General features: G+C 44.7%; 1 protein-coding gene across 1 annotated transcript in view; it reads left to right on the top strand.

Moving 5' to 3' along the window:
* AK9 (adenylate kinase 9) overlaps positions 1 to 19,917 on the top strand; it is a 244,988-nt gene that overhangs the window by 61,491 nt on the left and 163,580 nt on the right. The window contains exons 13-15 of the mRNA XM_075064564.1: positions 3,475 to 3,619; positions 7,773 to 7,904; positions 8,848 to 8,889. Coding sequence (XP_074920665.1) covers positions 3,475 to 3,619; positions 7,773 to 7,904; positions 8,848 to 8,889 — 319 coding nt within the window. The remainder of the gene's footprint in view (positions 1 to 3,474; positions 3,620 to 7,772; positions 7,905 to 8,847; positions 8,890 to 19,917) is intronic.

Below are 19,917 nucleotides of genomic sequence, written 5' to 3'. Positions count from 1 at the left end.
ACTGTTGACTCATATCCAGCTTCTCGTCCACTGTAACCCCTAGGTCCTTTTCTGCAGCACTGCTGCCTAGCCATTCGGTCTCTAGTCTGTATCAGTGCATGTGATTCCGTCCTAAGTGTAGGAGTCTGCACTTGTCCTTGTTGAACCTCTTTAGATTTCTTTTGGCCCAATCCTCTAATTTCTCTGGATCCCTCTGTATGCTATCCCTACCCTCCAGCATATCTACCGCTCCTCCCAGTTTAGTGTTATCTGCAAACTTGCTGAGGGTGCGGTCCACGCCATCCTCCAGATCATTAATGAAGATATTGAACAAAACCAGCCCCAGAACCAACCCTTGGGGCATTCTGCGTGATACTGTCTGCCAACTAGACATGGAGCCATTGATCACTACCCATTGAGCCCAACAATCTAGCCAGCTTTCTATCCAACTTATAATCTATTCATCCAGCCCATACTTCTTTAACTTGCTGACATGTTTGAACACAAGCCTTGCAACTTGGGCTTCTGCTACTGCCATCTTCACTGCTAAATCGGTGGGCTTGGATGCATGCTACAGCAGAACATGGGCTCATACTTAGAACCCTGGGTGACCCAGCCAGCCCATGTTGTGAGAGGATACTGGAATATGTTAGAGTGCTTGAGCTTAAACATAGTCAGAGTTTGGGTTTACTATGCAGTGTAGTATACCTTAATACTTGCATGTAGTAATTTATCTTTACTAGTATAATATCTTTCCTTAAGTTAACTGTATACATGTTGTAACTGTATGAGTATAGACTAGTAAGGCAGTCCTTATTGGAGGATATAGAGAAAATTGCAACAAAATTTAATCTTCTTCTTCGAGTGCTGTCCCTGTGGGTGCTCCACTCTAGGTGACGGTGCATCCCGGCGCCGTTGATTGGAGATTTTCGGTAGCCGTGCTTGGTCAGGACGCATGCACTCAGTTGGTATCTCCCATCTCGCTGGAATCTTCCCCGCACCCTCCTCAGTTCCTTCTCAACCATCCTCGGCTGAAGACAGGACTCAAGGCAGTGCTGCCTTTCTTCGCTGGTCTCTATAGGAAACAGGAACAAAGAACATAGGAATAATTATTAGTTGCATCCCAGTGGTTTCCCTTCCTATAGTATAGTTACATAGTTAGTTACTTAGTTAAAAAAAAAAACATTCCCTCAGGCTTGTCTCCTGTTGAGACACTCTCCCTTGCCATTTCTAATCCATAATGCCAGGAGCTTTAGGATTCAAAAGGTGCGTTTCCTGTCAGGACTCCATGGCACGGTCAGATGGGCACTCACATTGTCTGAAGTGCCTTGGGGAAACCCACATCCCCATGAAGTGCCTCCATTGCACAAGCCTTAAGTCAAGAGCTCATCACGACAGGGACCTGTGGCTCAAAAGGCTGATGATGGAAAAATCCTTACAGCCGCTTTCAGAGACTGGGAAAGTTAAACCTGCTCCCACACACTCCCTGGCCAGATCCGAACCAGTTGAGAGCATTGCTTCACCCTCCTTGGAGCAGAGGCAAGAAGCAGAACAGTCTCAGACAAGAGACTTTAACAAGGGTAGGGGGTCTCCCACGAGATCCCTACCCTCTGTGCTGACAGCGCCAAAGGCAGGTGTCTCAGCTTTTTCTAATGCCTCAGCCACGGCTCTGACAGAGTGCAGAAGCAGGGACCCGACCTCCCATGCCGGGAAGATCCTCGTGGCACCGGTCCTTTCTGCACCGCAAACAGCCACGGTGCCGACAGTGCGCTCCTCCTCGGCACCTACAACGAATGCAGTGCCGACAGCGCGCTCCTCCTTGGCACCTAAAACAGACGTGGTGCTGACAGCATGCCCCTCCTCGGCACTGAGAAGAACGTCAGCATCGAACCTATCTTCCACCTGCGCACCAGCAGCAGACCTCGTGCAGGGCACCTCCAAGCAGTCTGCAACACTACTGTCACTTTCACTTTCACTTTCACTGCTAATGCGCTAGAGCAGGCTCAGCTCAGCCCACGGAGCAGGAGCAACAGTTTCTCACTCAATGTGACCTTTCAGTGCCACCTGAGCCTTACTCTCTGCTCCTAGATACAGGGCTCACTTTTTGAACCACCACTCTCTCCGCCTGAACTGGCTTTCACTGACGGCAAACTCGATTTACAATAGCAACTGGAATTCTCCCCTCGTGCTTCTCCTTCTCCATTCCCAACCCTCCTCCCCTCTACTTTGGAGTACTAGTATGATTCTCCACGGTAGAGAAGGAACTGAAGAGGGTGCAGGGCGCATGCACTCAGGAAGAGTCCAATGACACGGGAGATATGGACTGAGTGTGTGCATCCCGACCAGGGACTGCTACCGAAAATCTCCAATCAACGGCGCTGGGGCCAGGAGCGGCGCCAGAGTTTCTGACGCCCTAGGCGGACGGCCATTTCACGGCCCCCCGTGGGTCCGGTGGACCTACCGCAGTCAAGCCGACGGACAGTCCGCTGCGGGAAAGGCTCCGGTGGAGCTGCCGCAGTCATTTCGGCGGACGGTCCGCTGGTCTAAAGGCTCCGGTGGACCTGCCGCAGGTATGACTGTGGTAGGTCCGCCGGAGCCTTTAGACCAGCACACCGTCCGCCGAAATGACTGCGGCAGCTCCACCGGAGCCTTTCCAGCAGCGGACCATCCGCCGGCATGACTGTGGTAGGTCCACCGGACTCGCGTGCCCCCCCCCCGGCAAAATAGCGCCCCTCCCCAAATTCTGGCGCCCTAGGCCATTGCCTAGGTCGCCTAAATGGTAGTGCCGGCCCTGGCCGGGACGCACCGTCACCTAGAGTGGAGCACCCACAGGGACACACATCTCGAAGAACCTCAGTTACTGCAAGGTGAGTAACTTTCTCTTTTATCTTAAATATACAAGGCCAGAGTTTGAGAGGTGCTAAGTATCCACAGCTCCCATTGATTATAATGTTTAGAGGGTTCTCAGCAGGCACTCAGAACATTGCATGGTTTGGATCACACTTCTCTCCTCCTACATATCTTCTTGAGAGAGATGCTGAGACCATTTAATTAGCTTTATGTTCTTAGTGGGTCATTAGTGCACAAATTCAAAATATATGGATTTGTGGAAAAAATGCAGTAATTTTGTGAAATCTAGTTACAGGAAAGTAACCTATTTTGGAGGTTACAATTATGATACTCCTAATTTTTCCCTTACGGGGAAGATAGTTGTCAGTTATTTACATTAACTGTGTGGAGAGTTTGTGTCTTATCTTTTTCACATAAGAGAAAAAAAATTCATAACAACTTGTAAATAACTCACTGCACAAACAAATGACGAGACAAATGCTGCTTTCACTGAAATCTGTGCAGTTTTTCCAAATACAATTACTATTGTAACTGACTGCAAAATTGGGATCTGTGCCTGAATCTGTGCATATGTTTATCTCTGTATCAAATTTTATTAAGATTAATTATTTAGATTTATTTTTATTTTTCAAATATTTTCTTTAGGTTCTTGATATGGACAAACTTATTCAACCATATATAGAAGAAGCAAGGGAAAAAATCATTGCGCAAGCTCGTATTGATGCAATAGATGTTGCTATTACAAAAGTGAAAAATAAGCTGGAAATAGAAAAAATGTTAAAAGAGCAAGGTGAATAAGGTGTTTCCCAGCTTTTTGGGCTGTCTTGTTTGCTTTTAGAAGAGTTAACTAAAGCAGCTACTATTTGGGAATGTTTTAAACCCTCTATCAGCACATTTAAATATCATCATGGTTATAGAGTTGTAAAGTTGTTCTGGAAAGTAATTACACAAAGCATGGGATTGCTCCTTGGGTTTCACTGTTTTATCCAGGCATGTCTACTTTATGGTTATGCTATGTTGTATTAAGCTGTGTTCTTTTCCACAGTTTTATTTTCAAGCCAGAATCTTTTCCAGAAAAACTGTAATTAGAATATTAAGGAAGTCATATGTTAAATATTAATTAAATGTGTACATACATAGGGATCAAATGAGGGAAATGGCAAAGTGGAACATTAAATATAAATATTCTAGAGTTGAGGGTGATAGTTATGCACTAAGGAGCTTCAAAATATGGTTCTGACTGAAGCTGGTCAAGAATTTTCTGTCAGAATGATTTTCCAACACAAAATTCATTTTCTGCAAAATCAAAATTTTAGAGGTGAAAATTTCAATGTTGCTAGAAATTTTTGATATTCCATTAAAAAATTGTTCTCAGTTCCACATTTCCTCCACTCCACAGAGCCTGCCTACCAGGCTGCTGGGATCATGGGTTACAGGGCCCAGGGCTCGAGGGCTGTCCACCTGGGGGGCTGCGGTTTCCAAACTCACCAGCTGTAGTCAATCCAGGTACTGACCGACAACATAGCATTCATGTTCTATATCAATTGCCAAGGAGGAGCTCTTCCCCACTCACTATGCATCGAGGCCATGAAACTATGGAACTGGTGCATACTCCACAACGTAACCATCACGGCATCCTACCTCCCCAGGTGCCAGAACATGATGGAGGACATGCTAGGCAGACATTTCTCCCAGGAGCACAAATGGGAAATAAACAACAGAGTCCTCCAGTCAGTATTCCAGAAATAGGGCTTTCCCTCTGTAGACCTGTTTGCATCATCAATAAACCACACGTGCCCACTCTTTTGCTCCAAGGCAGGACTGGGAGCCCAGTCACTGGGGAATGCCTTCCTCATCCCATGGGATTCGTCACTCATGTATGCATTCCCACCAATACCACTAATCTTGCAAGTAATTCACAAGATACAGACTGACAGGGCCCATATCATACTTATTAATTCCAATGTGGCCCAGACAAACATAGTAATCTTACCTGATGCGTATAGTGGTCTGTGCCCCACCGAACTCTTCCACTGTGGGTGGATCTCCTCTCACAGAACAAAGGCAGGACACTGCACTTAAATCTGGAGAAACTTCATCTCAAAGTGTGGCTCCTACTTGGTTCCAATATGACGAATTAGCCTGCTCAGAACGAGTGAAACATGTTATTAAATAGCAGGAGATCCACCACTCACAATACTCATCTCCAAAAATGGAATTGATTCTCACTATGGTGCCAACAAAAAGAGTTGACTGCAGTAACAGCACTACTCCCGTTCATACTGGACTACATACTTGAACTGAAGGAATCAGACTTATCCATAAGCTCAATTAAAGTTCACCTAGCGGCTGTTACAGCCTTTCACCCTAAGTTTGAGGGACTCTCCATATTTGCACACCCAGTCACTAAACACTTTCTCACTGGCATACAGAACATTTATCTGGAAGTCCAACAATGTACACCCACATGGGTTTTAAACCTTATGCTTATATGCCTCACCAGAGTCCCTTTTGAAGCCTTGGTGAACTGCTCACTCCTTCATCTACCTATGAAAGTTGCATTTTTGGTCACGATCACCTCAGCTATACGAGAGAGTGAGATTGGGGCACCAATGGCTGATCCCTAGTCATATTCTTTAAGGACAAAGTCACGCTGAGATCACACCCAAAAATTTTACCTAAAATATCAACATCCTTTCGTATAAATCAACCCATGCACCTCCTCACATTTTACCCCAGACCACATGGGAACTCACAAGAGACCATTCTACATACAGTAGACATAGGGATAGCTCAGTGGTTTGAGCATTGGCCTGCTAAACCCAGGGTTGTGAGTTCAATCCTTGAGAGGGCCATTTAGGGATCTGGGGCAAAAATCTGTCTGGGGATTACTCCTGCTTTGGGCAGGGGGTTGGACTAGATGACCTCCGGAGGTCCCTTCCAACCCTAATAGTCTATGATTTCTATGACATCAGGTGAGCCATAGCGTTCTACATGGACAGAAACAAGCCCTTCTGGAAATCTCCAAGGCTGTTTATTTCCGCAAGAGAATGCTCTAAAGGATACGTAATATCAACCCAGAGACTATCCAAATGGATCACCACATGTATCCAACTTTGCTATCGACTGCATAACACAAAACCCCCACGAGGGATCAGATATCACTCCACACATTCCATACCAATGTCTATAGCCTTCTTGAACAATGTACCTCTAATTGACATATGCAGGGTAGCTACCTGGGCTTCTGTGCATACCTTTGCACATCACTATGCCATCACTCAAAGTTCTCTGTCAGATGCTATAATAGGCCTTACTGTGCTCTCTGCAGCAATACACGTGAATCTGAAGCCCCTTTCATCCACAGTGGGGCACTGCTGTACAATCACCTGAAGTGGAGCACTCACAGGGACATCACTCATAGCAGAAGAGAGGGTTATTCACCTTATGCAGTAACTGAGGTTCTTTGGGATGTGTGTTCCACTAGCCACCCTCCTCTCCTCCACTTCAGAGTTTGCTAAAAGAGCTCTGCAGTAGAGAAAGAACTGAAGGGGTCGGGTCATGCACACGCTAGATGAGGTGCCAACAGCACCGTAAGGTGACTACTATGCACGCGTGCCCCGACTGAGCACTACTACAGAAAATCTCCCATCTATGATGCAGTGACACCGACACCTGCAGTGGAGCAACCACAGGACATTCATCTTGAAGAACCTCAATTACTGCACAAGGTGAGTAACCGTCTCTTCTTTTTAGGAGTACATTAAGTAACCAGTGAAAACATCCATTCAAATTTGGATGAGCTTTACTGAAGGTTTTGAGATATCAACCCACTAATGAGAATGTCCTATATCCATTCATTATCTTTTGCCTCACTCTCCTCATCTTATTAATGATTTTGTGCACTGAATGAAGCTAAAGAATGTCAGTGTGAAGTGTGTTTCTACAAAATTTTTACATGGAGCTCACATTGACTGACTAGAACAAGGACAGCTGAGTCACCTACTGCTTCTTACCACTACAAAAAAAGTCAAGGGCCTCCTTCATGATTAGAACATGGATCATGATGATTTTGTTAACCACCAACCTGTACTAAACAGTATGAGCTACTAACTAGGGTCACTGTTAATCACTGTACTGTACTTTTAAATAAGACCCAATGTGGAACTAATGTGATTTAATAAGTATTAAACAATTGGTTTTCATACAGATATCAGTCCCCTCTTGCTTTATCTCCCTATGCCCATCACAGCTGAGAACAAAAGGCTCCCACCTCCAGTATGATCCCAGACCTCCAATTCTGCAGCTCTTGACAGCTTTACTCTACTTTTTTGGGCATCATGCACATGGGGATCAGAAAAGCAAAGCTGTCATGGCACAGCACACAAAGAAGTGTCCTCAGAACAGGGTACAAAGGGCTCCCTCTTCTCGTCAGATCTCAGTCTCAAGAAAATTGAGGAGAGAATATGATGTTTCTACACAAGAGGGTTGAGGGGATGGTGGAGGTGGCTGGTGATATTTCTAACTTCATGGAGGAGACCAGTGGTTGCAGATGTTGTGATTTCCTCTCTTGTTGTTGTCTAAGCCCCTGTTGCTAGTATTCTTGACTTCACGGAGGCTACCAACATGCTAAGTTGTGGGGAGGAAGCCGGCAGTTGCATCATATTTCACGGACATTCTGTGTTCAAAAAAAATAAATAAGTTTGACAATATTTAGAATCATTACACTCTATCAAGATTATAGAGATGCTCACGTCGTGTGTTATATAATGTTTTTAAATGCTTTTTCCTTTTTTATTTTGGTTTTTAACTTTTTCAGGTACAGTATTTTGCTTCTGTTTTTATTCAAGACAAATAGTTACTGAAATTAGGGTCAAAGAAGTAATTTCAAAGAAATATGTTTTTTGTCTTATGCTATGACTTCTGTAAATGATATTTCACAGCTGCAATAGATGCCCAAGAAACTGGTAGTTACAAAGAAACAGATGAATATGAAGAAAGTGAGGCCACTAAGCCTGAGGAAGAAAGAAGCATGGAAGAGCAGAGTAGAAGTACAAGATCTGACACCAGCAAAGGTAAAGAAATATTTATCTATTTTGTCCCACAACCATTATGTCCTATCCTAATGCCTTATATTCAAAGAAGAAAATATATTTCTTTCTCTTTCTCCTTTTCTCATCTCCATTGTCAGAATATTTTGAATCTCCTTCTTTGTTGTTCTGCAGAAAAGCTAAACTGAAAACATGAGTTTTGTAGTTTGTTCTGAAAGCAGTGAGGATAGGTACTTTTGATACTAATGCTACATTTCTCCATGTGCAAAAAAATCCCATTGACTTTGATAGGAGTTAGGCATGCATTTTGGTGAAAAGTCTGGTGTTTCCATACACTTTTTTTTCCTATAGCACAAGAGTTTTTCATACGTGGCTAAGAAAAAAGGTAAAAAGAGCTGTGGTGCATACACTAGCAATACTTCAAATGACTTTATTCTGTTGATACACATGCAACTTTTATGCTTCCAGAAGGCACGCATCTGATTCAACCTTCTTTACAATCTTCACATGTCCATGACAATCTCAGACTTCCTTCATATTCAGCTCACAGCCTTCATAGTCCAGCTTACTTGTCTTTCATACCTGACCAGTCCCTCCACACCACATACTCGTTCTCAACTCTCACACACTAAGTACTCCACTCTGTCTCTTCCATATCTTCTCCACATACCACATACCCAATTCACACATCTGCACAATCCTCCACAACCAATCCAGCTATAATACTTTGCATTGACTTTATCTACATTTTTATATTTTGTAATGGATATAGGATATGGGGTATTAGGAAGGAACGGGTGGGGAATGATTTGGGTGTTGGGGATGTGAGCTGTGAAAGAATGGAAGTTGGAGCTGTGTAAACATGAGTTATGTAAAAACATTCTAAAGGTATAATTAACTAAATTATATATAAACAAATGAATCAGTGTTGCGCTGTTAATAGATATTAATATTTATGTTCACACAGAAAAGACTGACAATTCTTCAGACCAAGAAGCTGAATCATCAGGTAAAACTGATTAATTCACCCAAACACATAAGTGCCTGAAATATAATTCAGGTAATTATTGTACCATGCATGTAATTGATATAAACTTTGGGTCTAATTCTGTAGTCATTAGTCTCTGCCTAACACTAGCATGTGTTGTAAGACATGTAATCAATTTTATATAAGATATGTGATTAAATGGTGAGAGCTTTATCTAATATAAGAACTCGGGGCCCATTTCAGCAACCCTCCATTATGTTGAGTAAGGATTGTGGGGCCAATCAGGCCCTTGGTGATACATAGGACACCTCAGAATTTACAGATATATCATCATATTAAAATTACTGAAGATGGAAATTAATGTATGTACTATAGATGGAATGCATAGAAACAGCTAGAATTTGTGTTCTTCTTGGAGTGATTGCACATGTCCATTGCACTGTACATGTGCGTGAGCCTTGTGCAGAGTTGTCAGAGATTTTTCCCTCAGCTTTACCCATTGGGCCTCTGTTGCCTCGTGCCACTGCACACAGGTGTAAAGGGCCACGCTGCCCCCAACCCCCTCTCTGTTCCTTCCTACTGCTAGCAATGTGGTGGTGGTGGTAGTTGTTGGAGATGTGATCTTTTTATCTACTTATCTTCCCATCCTTAGTGTATATAATACCTGTAGTGTTAGTTTTTAGTATATCTGTAGAATATCTGTAAATAGTTAGTTATAAGAATAAGTATAGCTTAGTATTTTTTTAGTGTAGGGTTACCAGTGCCTAGCTGGGTACCCAGTTTGCTACCAAACTAATGCCCTGTTCTCCTGGCTTCAAGGCCTGTTGTTCATGTAACAGGTCTATGTCGTGAGTGACCCACACCCCAGCTGACTTAAGTGTGTGGGAGAGGCTCAAGTAAGTGACAAATGTCACATTTGTAGCCATTTCAAACACTTCTCGAAAATGGACAGGGCCACCTGACTTGAGTACCAGCTTAGGGAGTCTATGCTTCATCCACTGTCGGAACTTTTCCACTCTGTATGGGTGCCAAGAACATCCAAGTCAGTCAGGAGTGCTAGACTTGATCTGATGGTGTCCACAGGTAGATCCACATCACTGGTGCCTAAGAAGATACTGCATAAGTTTCTTAAAGACTCAGTAGTGGGGCCTTTCAAGTCTAATACAAAGGCTCTGAGTTGACGCACCCCCAGGAGCACTCTATAAGCCAGGCGGGATTGCTGACTCTAGAACCCAGAAAGAGTCCATTGAGACCAATCTTTAAATGACCTAGCATACCTTTCGGTACTGCAGACCCAGGACCCCTTTCCTGTGCTGTCAACACTTGAGGTTTTTGAGGTAGCCAGGGATATCCGTAACCTGTCGGTTCTGTCTTTTCCTGCAATTCAGAAATCTCACACAGTTGGATTGGAACTACACACTTCTACAGCCCCAAGTCCAGCCCCAGAGCACTGTTGAGTACCAACCACTTCTTCTGTCATGGCACCTCTGAATAGGATTCCATCTAGAGGCAAGCCAGCAAGATATTACAAGTATCCCCTTCTCCAGACTCAGAGTTTGGGTCTCAGCTACTGACACGTCAGTTCCCCAATGGTGTGTGGAAGGGGGCTCCTCATCAGACTCTGAAGCTGAACCTTTATTTCCTCAACTATGCCCAGTAGCTCCAGTGGGGTGCCTGCCCGCCGTTGTACCAATCACAGCCTCAGCACTCTAAGAGCCAGTGGCCTCATGTAACTGGTCCTACCTTAGTACCAATGGCCCTGTTGGACTGCTGGGGTCTTCCCTCCACATTAGAGATCCTCTCTGCTCCCTTCCCACCTTTCTACCTCAGCTAGGCACCAGGAGCATCTGCAGGAAGATCATCATCTTATCTCCCCTGGTACTACGACCAGTACCATGCAGATGGAAACACGTGCTCAGTACTCTTCTGTAGAGGAATTGGAGGGGGGCCTCCTCAACACACTTAGCCTATTCTTCTACATCACCTGATGAGGCAGAGTGAATGAGTCTACCTTTCCCCCTCATGACGATTTCAGAGCTCATCCAGATTTGTTGAGGAGGGTGGCTGCAGCTCTGGATATCCAAACAGAAGAGGTACAGGAAAGGTCACAAAGGCATGGACATTTTTGCCTCTGAAGGCTCCTCTGGGGGGAATCTGGAATCTGTCAGGATTTTATAGCAGACCCCATCTTCCCTGCCTCCAACTGCTAAAAGGGTGGAGAAGAGCTATTATGTTCCTTTACAAGGATCCATTTCTACAACCACCCTCCTCGGGCTTCTTGGTGATTGCTGCTGCAGTGAAAAAGAGAGGCAGAGACTCTAGGCTTCTTACTCCAAAGGGAAAGGAAGCAAATAAGATAGACCTTCTTGGCAGGAAACTTTTTATTCTGCAGGGAGTTTACAGCTTAGGATTGTGAGCAAGCAAGCTCTTTTTGGGCACTACAATTTCAGCCTATGGGATAATATCCTGAAATTCAAAGAAAAGCGTCATGATGAGACAAAGCAGGAGTTCTCTGTAATAGTGGAGGAGGACAGATTAGTTGCCTGGACAACGTTGCAGGCAAACCTGGATGAGGCAGACTGCAGCTCAAGCTATGGTTTCCTCCATCACTATGCAGTGTTCATTTTGGCCGCAGTCATCAGCCTTCCCTAAGAGGTGCAACAAACTATTCAGTACCTTTCTTTTGAAGGTCCCTTACTGTTTTCCAATAAAATAGAAGAGACACTTCATAGTCTTAAGGATTCAAGGGAAACCCTTAAGTCTCTGGGGATCTATAGACTAGCAGCAAAAAGAAAGGCCACAGCATTCCCAACAGCTTCAGACCTTCTGTAAGGTCTCAGGCTTTTTTCTGCAGTAAGCAGCAGCAAACATAAGCTAAGAAGCAGAATCATATCTTCATATTCCATCTAAATTGCATCAGAACAATGTAATATTGAGCTGTTAAGAAGGTGCTCTTGTCCTAATGGTACCCACCATCACCAGATAGAGAAACAGATCGTAAGATGGTGTGACAGGGCAAGGCCAGATGGCTATAGGAAAGTAGTGAGAAACAGGTATGTTAGCCCCAGACTAAACAAATCCCTGTTACCATGGTAACCAAATGGCAGTTGCTCCAGGTTAATCAAGACACTTGGGGCCAATTAAGATCCTTCCAGAAAGCAGTGGAGACAGCTAGGTTGATTGGGACACCTGAAGCCAATCAGGGGTTGGCTGAAACTAGTTAAAAACCTCCCAGTTAGTCAAGTGGGCATGCATGTCGAGCTGTGGGAGGAAGTTGTGCTGTTGGAGAGACTGAGCAGTACACACCATATCAGGCACAAGGAAGGAGGCTCTGAGGTGACGGTGAAGTGGAGCTTGAGGAAGTGGGGGTTGCTGTGGGGAAGTAGCCCAGGGAATTGTACGTGCCCTGTTTCTAAAAGTTCAGATATCATAGCTGATACTATTAGGGTCTCTGAGCTGGAGCCCAGAGTAGAGAGCGGGTTCCCCTCTTTATTCCCCTCTCCCCCTGATTAATCACTGAGACTGGGAGACAACAGAGACTGTGCAAGGGAGAATACTTTCTCCTCACCTCCCTCGCTGGCTTATGATGAAAATGGCTCAGTAGGCTGTGACCCTTGCCTCTAGAGAGAGAAGGGCTACGTGGAGGGTCACAATGAGCCTCTGAGACTAGCAAAATCTGCCAGGAAATGCGGGACCCATGGAGACAAGGACAGAGCTTTGTCACAATGGTTAAAGAAAACTTTGTTTGATAGCATCCTATCTGGCAAGGAATCACTTATCAACAACTGTGCTTGTGAAATCTATACTCAGGGCCACCCAGAGGATTCAGGGGGCCTGGGGCAAAGTGAGGAAGCTGTGGCGCTTGTACTCACCTGGCAGTCCGGGTCTTCAGTGGCATTTCGGCGGCGGGGGGCCCTTCAGTCACTCTGTGTCTTCAGCAGCACTGAAGGCCCCCCCTGCCACCAAAATGCCACCAAAGACCCGGACTGCCGCCGGGTCAGGGCTTGCAGGGCATTTCGGTGGCGGGGGGCCCTTCAGTTGCTCCGCATCTTTGGCAGCACTGAAGACCCAGACCACTGCTGGGCCAGGGCTCGCGGGACCCCTGCGGGGCCCAGGGCCTGGGACAAATTGCCCCACTTGCTCCCACCTCTGGGCAGCCCTGTCTATACTTCTTTATTGTTTTGCCTTTATGGTCCCTATTTCTCCATTGTTTATCTGTATGGTATCTGTCTGATTCTTTGATGGTTTCTGTGTGTTGCATAACTAACTTTGCAAGATTTAAATCAACTAAGGTGGTGGGATACAATTGGTTAAAGAATTGTTTCATAGTGGGTTAGGATTTGTGAAAAATACTATTTTGTAGTACTTTAGTTTAAAATGATAGTCAAGGTATAGCTAAGCAGGACTCAAGTTTAACTATATAAACTGGGGTCCAAAAGGAAGTTCTTTGGAACCTAACTCGAGGACCCAGCCCAAGACCAGAGCTGCAAGAACTCACACCTTACCAGCTATGTTGGGCAGAAGCTGGAACCCTGGATAACTTGGTCTGGACTGGCCATGAGGAAGAGTTCATCTGCCTTACTGAAAGTGATGAGCATGGTATATTTAGCATGTGTATTCTGTTCTGGTAACTGTTAATAAATGGAGGTTAAGGATATTACTGTGTAAGGCTCTTTCACTGGTAAAAGGCTCAGCAAAACCACGGGAGAGTATGCCATGAGCCCTAGAGACTAAGTAAGGGTGGCCCTGAGCCCTAGGAACTGAGTAAAGGTTGGTGCCTTTCACTCAAAGCCGTAAGGTGGAGGTGCCTAAATTAACTGGGTTACACTTTGAGCTCACAGAAGGGTAAAGGTGGGGTGCCCTAGAGTGTGCAGGTAACATTCTTTCCACATTCTCAAGACCTGTCCAGAAAGAGAGGGCAGAAGTTACAAGAGGCATCCTTCTCCTCCATCCTCCTTTGCAGCTGCCGTTTCTTCTAGGCAAACTGGGTCACCTAAACAATTTTCACTTCTCAGTTGAGAGCATTATGCTACTCCCCACATTGCTATCTTTCCTCACCCCATTTTTAAGCAACCATCCATCCCACTTTCTAAGTGCTTGCACCTGTATCACCATGGATCAATGGGTCTTAAGCACAGTTGAACTGGGATATACTCTTCAAAGTATTTCTGTTCCCCACTTCCACCCTCTTTCCCCATCCCTCTTCAGGGACCACTCTCTTGAGAGTGTACTATTTCAGGAGATTCAGTCTCTACTCCTCATGGGGGCCATACAGAAAGTTCCTATGTTGTTCAGAGGGAAGGGATTTTATTCCCTTTACTTCCTATATGCAAAGGCAAAGTGGCATCTCAGGCATATTTTAGATCTAAGGCTGTTAAACAAGTACCAAAAGAAAACAAAATTCCTAATGGGGTAGCCAACAATATTACAGAAACACCCCATATGACAAAGACTGGAAACGGCTCATCCCGTTCGGCCACAAAGCATATTTGGCTGCAACCTTACAATTAAGAATTGCCAACTATGTGGCCCTATTGGAAAAATTACATTAATTATGCAAGTCTCTCTGAATGTATTAACTTTATTCCAGAAGACAAAAATGAGCAGTACAAAGCACTCATCACAGAGGGCCACCTCATCACCAGAATAGCACTACAAGCTGCATCGAGATCCATAGCAACAGCAGTCATTATGAAGAGAGCCTCCTGGCTTCATCTATCTGATTTTCCAAAGCCAGTACAGTCCACCATAGAGAACTTACCATTCGAAGGCTCCAAACTCTTTGTGGACAAAATGGATGAGTCACTGCACACTTCGAAAGACTCAGGGGCCACATTGCGATCTCTGGACATCCACACACCTAAGAACAAGAGATGGCAGAGCAATTATCAAATTCCTCAAAGATTCTGACCCCCTCTGTACACACAATGCAATAGATACTACGACCAACAGGGAGGAGACGGCAATCCACTCCTTTGACTACTATCTGTCAGCCATCAACCTATAGACAACAGATTTGAAACCTTGGCCGAGGGTTCGAGAATCCCATCTCTCTGTGTTGACACCATCTACAACTGGTCAACTGGCAAGACTTTTGGAAATTGCCTACTTCCATTCTACCCAATCTGGCAGTACATTACGATGGACAGATGGGTAGAAATAATCAAATGGTTACTCCATCCCCCTTACCTCCAAAACCCCTACCTACTCCCCTTTGCCATCCCTCTTCAGGGACCCCTCTCATGAATATCTTCTGTGAGAAGAAGTAAACCATCTCATATCTCTGGGAACAGTAGAACCCATACCAACCAAGTACAGAGAGAAGGGGTTCTGTTCCCACTACTTTCTCACACAGAAAATAACAGGAGGTTGGAGACCTATTTTCAGTCTCTGGTGACTCAACAAGTTTGTGAAAACACAGTGATTCAGAATGATCACACTAAGCACCATAATCCCAACATTAGAGAGCAGGGACTGGTTCTCAACCCTCGACTTCCAGGACACATACTTTCATATATCCATCCATTCCTACCATTGGAAATTCCTACAGTTTACAATAGCACAGGACCATTTCCAGTACAGTGTTCTACCCTTCGGCCTTTCCACTGCACCTTGGGTATTTTCAAAGGTACTAGCCATAGTAGCTGCCTACCTATGCAGAGAGGGAATCATGACATTCCCCTACTTAGATGACTGTCTGCTGAAAGCATCAACACTACACATAGCTACAGACACCACCCAATGTACGATAAATATGTTCACCATCTTAGGACTTCATATAAACATACAAAATTCTATTCTAATACCTGTCCAATGCCAAGAATTCATTGGAGCAGACCTCAACTCCCCTGAAGCAACTGCCTCCCTACCAACAAAATGCTTTCTGACTCTAACCGCCTCGATCTCAACAGTGCAAAACAGCCTGCAAATGTCTGCAGAACTTGCTTACAAATCCTAGGCTACATGGATGCCACAACCTTCGTTGTCCGACATGCAAGACTACACATTCAGTATCTACAAGCCTGGCTCCAGCCAAATTATGTCCCACATAGGCACAACATAAACAAGCTCATCATCATGCCCAATAAAGTCCAGGATTCCCTTTTAAGGTTGACCAATCCAGACAATGTCAGCAGGGTGGGAGGGGTGCCGTTCCTACAGAATCCACCATCGCTCACTATCACCAGGGACGTTTCCCTTCTAGGCTGGGGGGCACATCTGAAAACACACTCTATACAGGGCTGATGGTCTACAGCAGAGTCCCATCTCATATCAACCAGCTGGAACTACAAGCTGTTCTCACTTCCTACCACTAATCAAAAACAAAATGATACAGATTTTTACAGACAATGTAGCTTGTATGTTCTATATAAACAGTTAAGGGGGAACGCGATTGCACTCCCTATGTGTAGAAGCCATGCGTCTTTGGCAGTGATACATCAAACATAACATCCATGTTATAGCATCATACCTACCTGGCTGCCAGAACATCATGTCAGATACCCTGAGCAGGAAGTTTTATCAAGACCATGAATGGGAGTTGAATACGTGGGTAATCCTAGATATTTTTCAGATGTGGGAGTTCCCAACAATAGACATCTTTGCAAACACATAATACTCCAAATGCCTCCAGTCCTGCAGTTGACACTGTCTAGGCGTTGCCTTCCTCATCAAGTGAAACGCTCCCCTCTTATACACTTTTCATCACACCCCTCTTCCATGTACTCCATAAGATAAAACAAGATGGATCCAGAGTGATCTTAATAACTCCCAGGTGGATGCGACAAATGTGGTACCCTTACCTTCTCCACATGGTAGTCTGTCCACCACACACATTCCTGCTTCTGCCTTGCCTTCTATCGCAGGACACAGGTTGCGTCATCTATCTGGATCCCCAAAGACCTCATCTCAGAGCCTGGTTACTACATGGCTCTCAGAATCTGAAATGACATGTTCCTCAGAGGTACAAAACATTATTAAACATCTGTAGGACAACTACCCCGACTCACATATGTACATAAGTGGAAGCAATTTGACTCATGGTGCCAACGCAAACAGATTACATCTCTGTCAGCCCCCTTACCTCTTATTTTAGATTACTTACTGGAACTCAAACAAACGGGCCTCTCCATGAGTTTGATCCATGTACATCTGTTAGCCATCATGACATTTCATCATAAAAGTGATGGATTCTCTGTTTTCACACATCCACTTATTAAATGTTTCCTAAATGGTCTCTCCACCTCCTGTCCAGAAGTTAGACACCCTAACCTACCATGGGACCTCAACTTAGTCCTCCACATCCTCACCGGGCTCCTTTTGAGCCCATGGCTACATGCTCGTTACTACATCTCTCTATGAAGGTTGCATTCCTAGTGGCCATTATATCTGCCAGGAAAGTGTGGTAACTAGCAGCTCTCTGACAGACCCACCTTATACAATCCTTTTCAAAGATAAAGTATCTCTCAGACCACATACTAAGTTTTTACTTAAGGTTGTCTCATCCTTTCACCTTAACGAACTATGTACATAACGATATTTTTTCTGAAACCACATATGGACAAATGACAATCTAGACTACATTCATTGGATATCCACAGGGCTATAGCCTTTTTACATCCATAGAACAAAATCTTTTTGCAAATCTCCAAAACTGTTCATTTCAGTCACCAAATGATCAAAAGGCAAGGCCATTTCCAAACAACAGTTATCCAAATGGGTATCAGACTGTATCAAACTGTATTATCTCCAACATGAACGACAACCCACTATGGGGATCTGTACTCACTCTACCAGAAGTCTATCAGCCTCCATAGCATTTCTCAATAATGTTTCCATTGCAGAAATTTATAGGACTGCAACTTGGACCTCATCACACACATTTACACAGCACTGTATGTTGCAACAACATGCATCTTTTGATACCCTGTTTGGTCACACAGTACTTTTTCATCTGCTACAACTTCAACTCTAAAGCCCCCTCCTTCCATCGGAGGGCACTGCTCTGTGAATAGTGAAGCACCCACAGGGACACCACTTGAAGAAGAGGAGAAAATTACTTACCTTGTGCAGTAACAGAGGATCTTCAAGATGTGTGTCCCTGTGGGTGCTCCACTATCCTCCCTCCTCCCCTCTGCTTAGGAATTCTATCACCAGACTGCAGTAGAGAAGGAACGGGGGCGGGCGTTGGTCACACAGCGCCAGTTAACTGGCTGAACCAGCGCGAGATGAGGACTGCACATGTGCGACCCAACCAGGCACTGCTATCATAAATCTCTGGTTACGAGTGCAGGAGCACATCAGCACCTAAAGTGGAACACCCACAGAGACACACATCTAGAAGAACCTCCATTACTGCACAAGGCAAATAACTTTCTCTTCCTTATCTGGATGACTGCCTAGTAAGATGCCAGACCAAGTCTCAGGTACTCTCCAATGTACACATTATTCAAACCACTTTTGATGTGTTGGCACTTCTAATCAGTACAGAGAAATCTATACTTGTTCAAAGAATAGAATTCATTGGGCAATCCTGGACTCTACAAAGACCTGGGCTTTCCTGTTAGAGCCATGGTTCTAAACAATGCAGGTCATTGCTCTAGATCTAAAGGTACACTTTGTTACCATAGTTTGGAACTGCCTCAAGCTTCTAGGACACATGTCTGGCATGCTGCACCATGTAAATGCATGCTGCCTACACCTCAGAGATCTACAGAGTTGGATAGTCTCAGTGTACTCACTGGCCTATCAACATATACTCATGGTGGTTCAAGTACCTGCTCAGGTCTTGTCTTCCCTGGGCTGCTGGTAGAACCTATGAATGTTTGCGAGAGAGTTCCCTTTGCACTTCCTCAGCAGACTCTCACCCTAGTCACAAGATGCATTAGATCTAGGTTGGGGAGCTCACTTAGGTCCCATTCAGAGTCAAGGCCTTTAGTCTTCCCAGGATCTAAGTCTCCATATAAATATCAGGGAGCTCCAGGCCATCCATCTGGCTTGCATGGTGTTCCTTCCACATATCAGGTAGTGGAATTTGCTGGTACTCTTAGAGAACACAGCAGCTATCAAGCATGTAAACAAGCAATGGGTGGGGGGAGGGTGTCGATCGACAAAGTTATGCCAGGAGGCAATCCTTTGGAATTTCTGCATTACCAGTTCCATCAACCTAAAAGCTGCTTACCTTCTGGAAGTTCAAAATACTCTGGGAGGCTGCCTGAACAGGTCTTTCACAGGTCACCATGAATGGTCCAGTTCCATTTTCCAGTGCTGGAGAACTCCCCAGGTGGACCTATTTGCAACAAGAGAAAACAAAAAATGTCTTTTTTTTTCTCCCGTGTGGGTCACAGTCTGGGTTTGCTAACGGTTGCTTTCCTCCTGCCCCGGTCAAAAGTCCTAGTGTATGCCTTCCCTCCATTCTGCTCCTGCCTAAAGTCTTATCCAAAGTCAAACAAGATTCCACTCACCTTATTCTTAATGGCTCATTGGTTTTCAACTCTACTAACCTATTAATCAGAGTTCCATTGTTGCTCCCAAGAAACATGGATGTGATCTCCCAGGACTACAGCCCACCTCCTTCATCCCAAATTTCATGCCTGATGCCTGACAGCAGGATGTGTCATGGCTGACAACCTTGGAACAAGTTTACTCTAAGAGGATGCAAGAAATGCGACTAAATAGCAGGAAACATTCAACTTGCCTTACTAAATGGAAGACCTTCTGCATCTGGTCCATACAAAGAAGCATCCTCCCAGCTCAAGCTCTGATTTGCCATATCTTGGACTATCTGTAGTTTTTGAAAGAGCTAATCCTTGCTGTTAGTTCCATCCGAGTCCATCTGGCAGCTGTTTTAGTTTTCCACCCTACTGCGGATAACTGATCAACTTTTTCAAATCCTATGCCCATCAGATTTCTAAAGGGTTTCCTCATATTATACCCTCAGGTTCATAACCTGGTTCCACAGTGGAGTTTGAATTTAGTGCATGCAAAGTTGATGGATCCCCCGTCTAAGCTGCTAGTGAGTTATTCTCTGTTATACCTGTCTCTGAAGGT

The sequence above is a fragment of the Chelonoidis abingdonii genome, chromosome 3, assembly GCF_003597395.2.
Source record: "Chelonoidis abingdonii isolate Lonesome George chromosome 3, CheloAbing_2.0, whole genome shotgun sequence".
Classification (NCBI taxonomy): Eukaryota; Metazoa; Chordata; order Testudines; family Testudinidae; genus Chelonoidis; species Chelonoidis abingdonii.
This window is presented reverse-complemented; position numbering and strand designations above follow the sequence as displayed.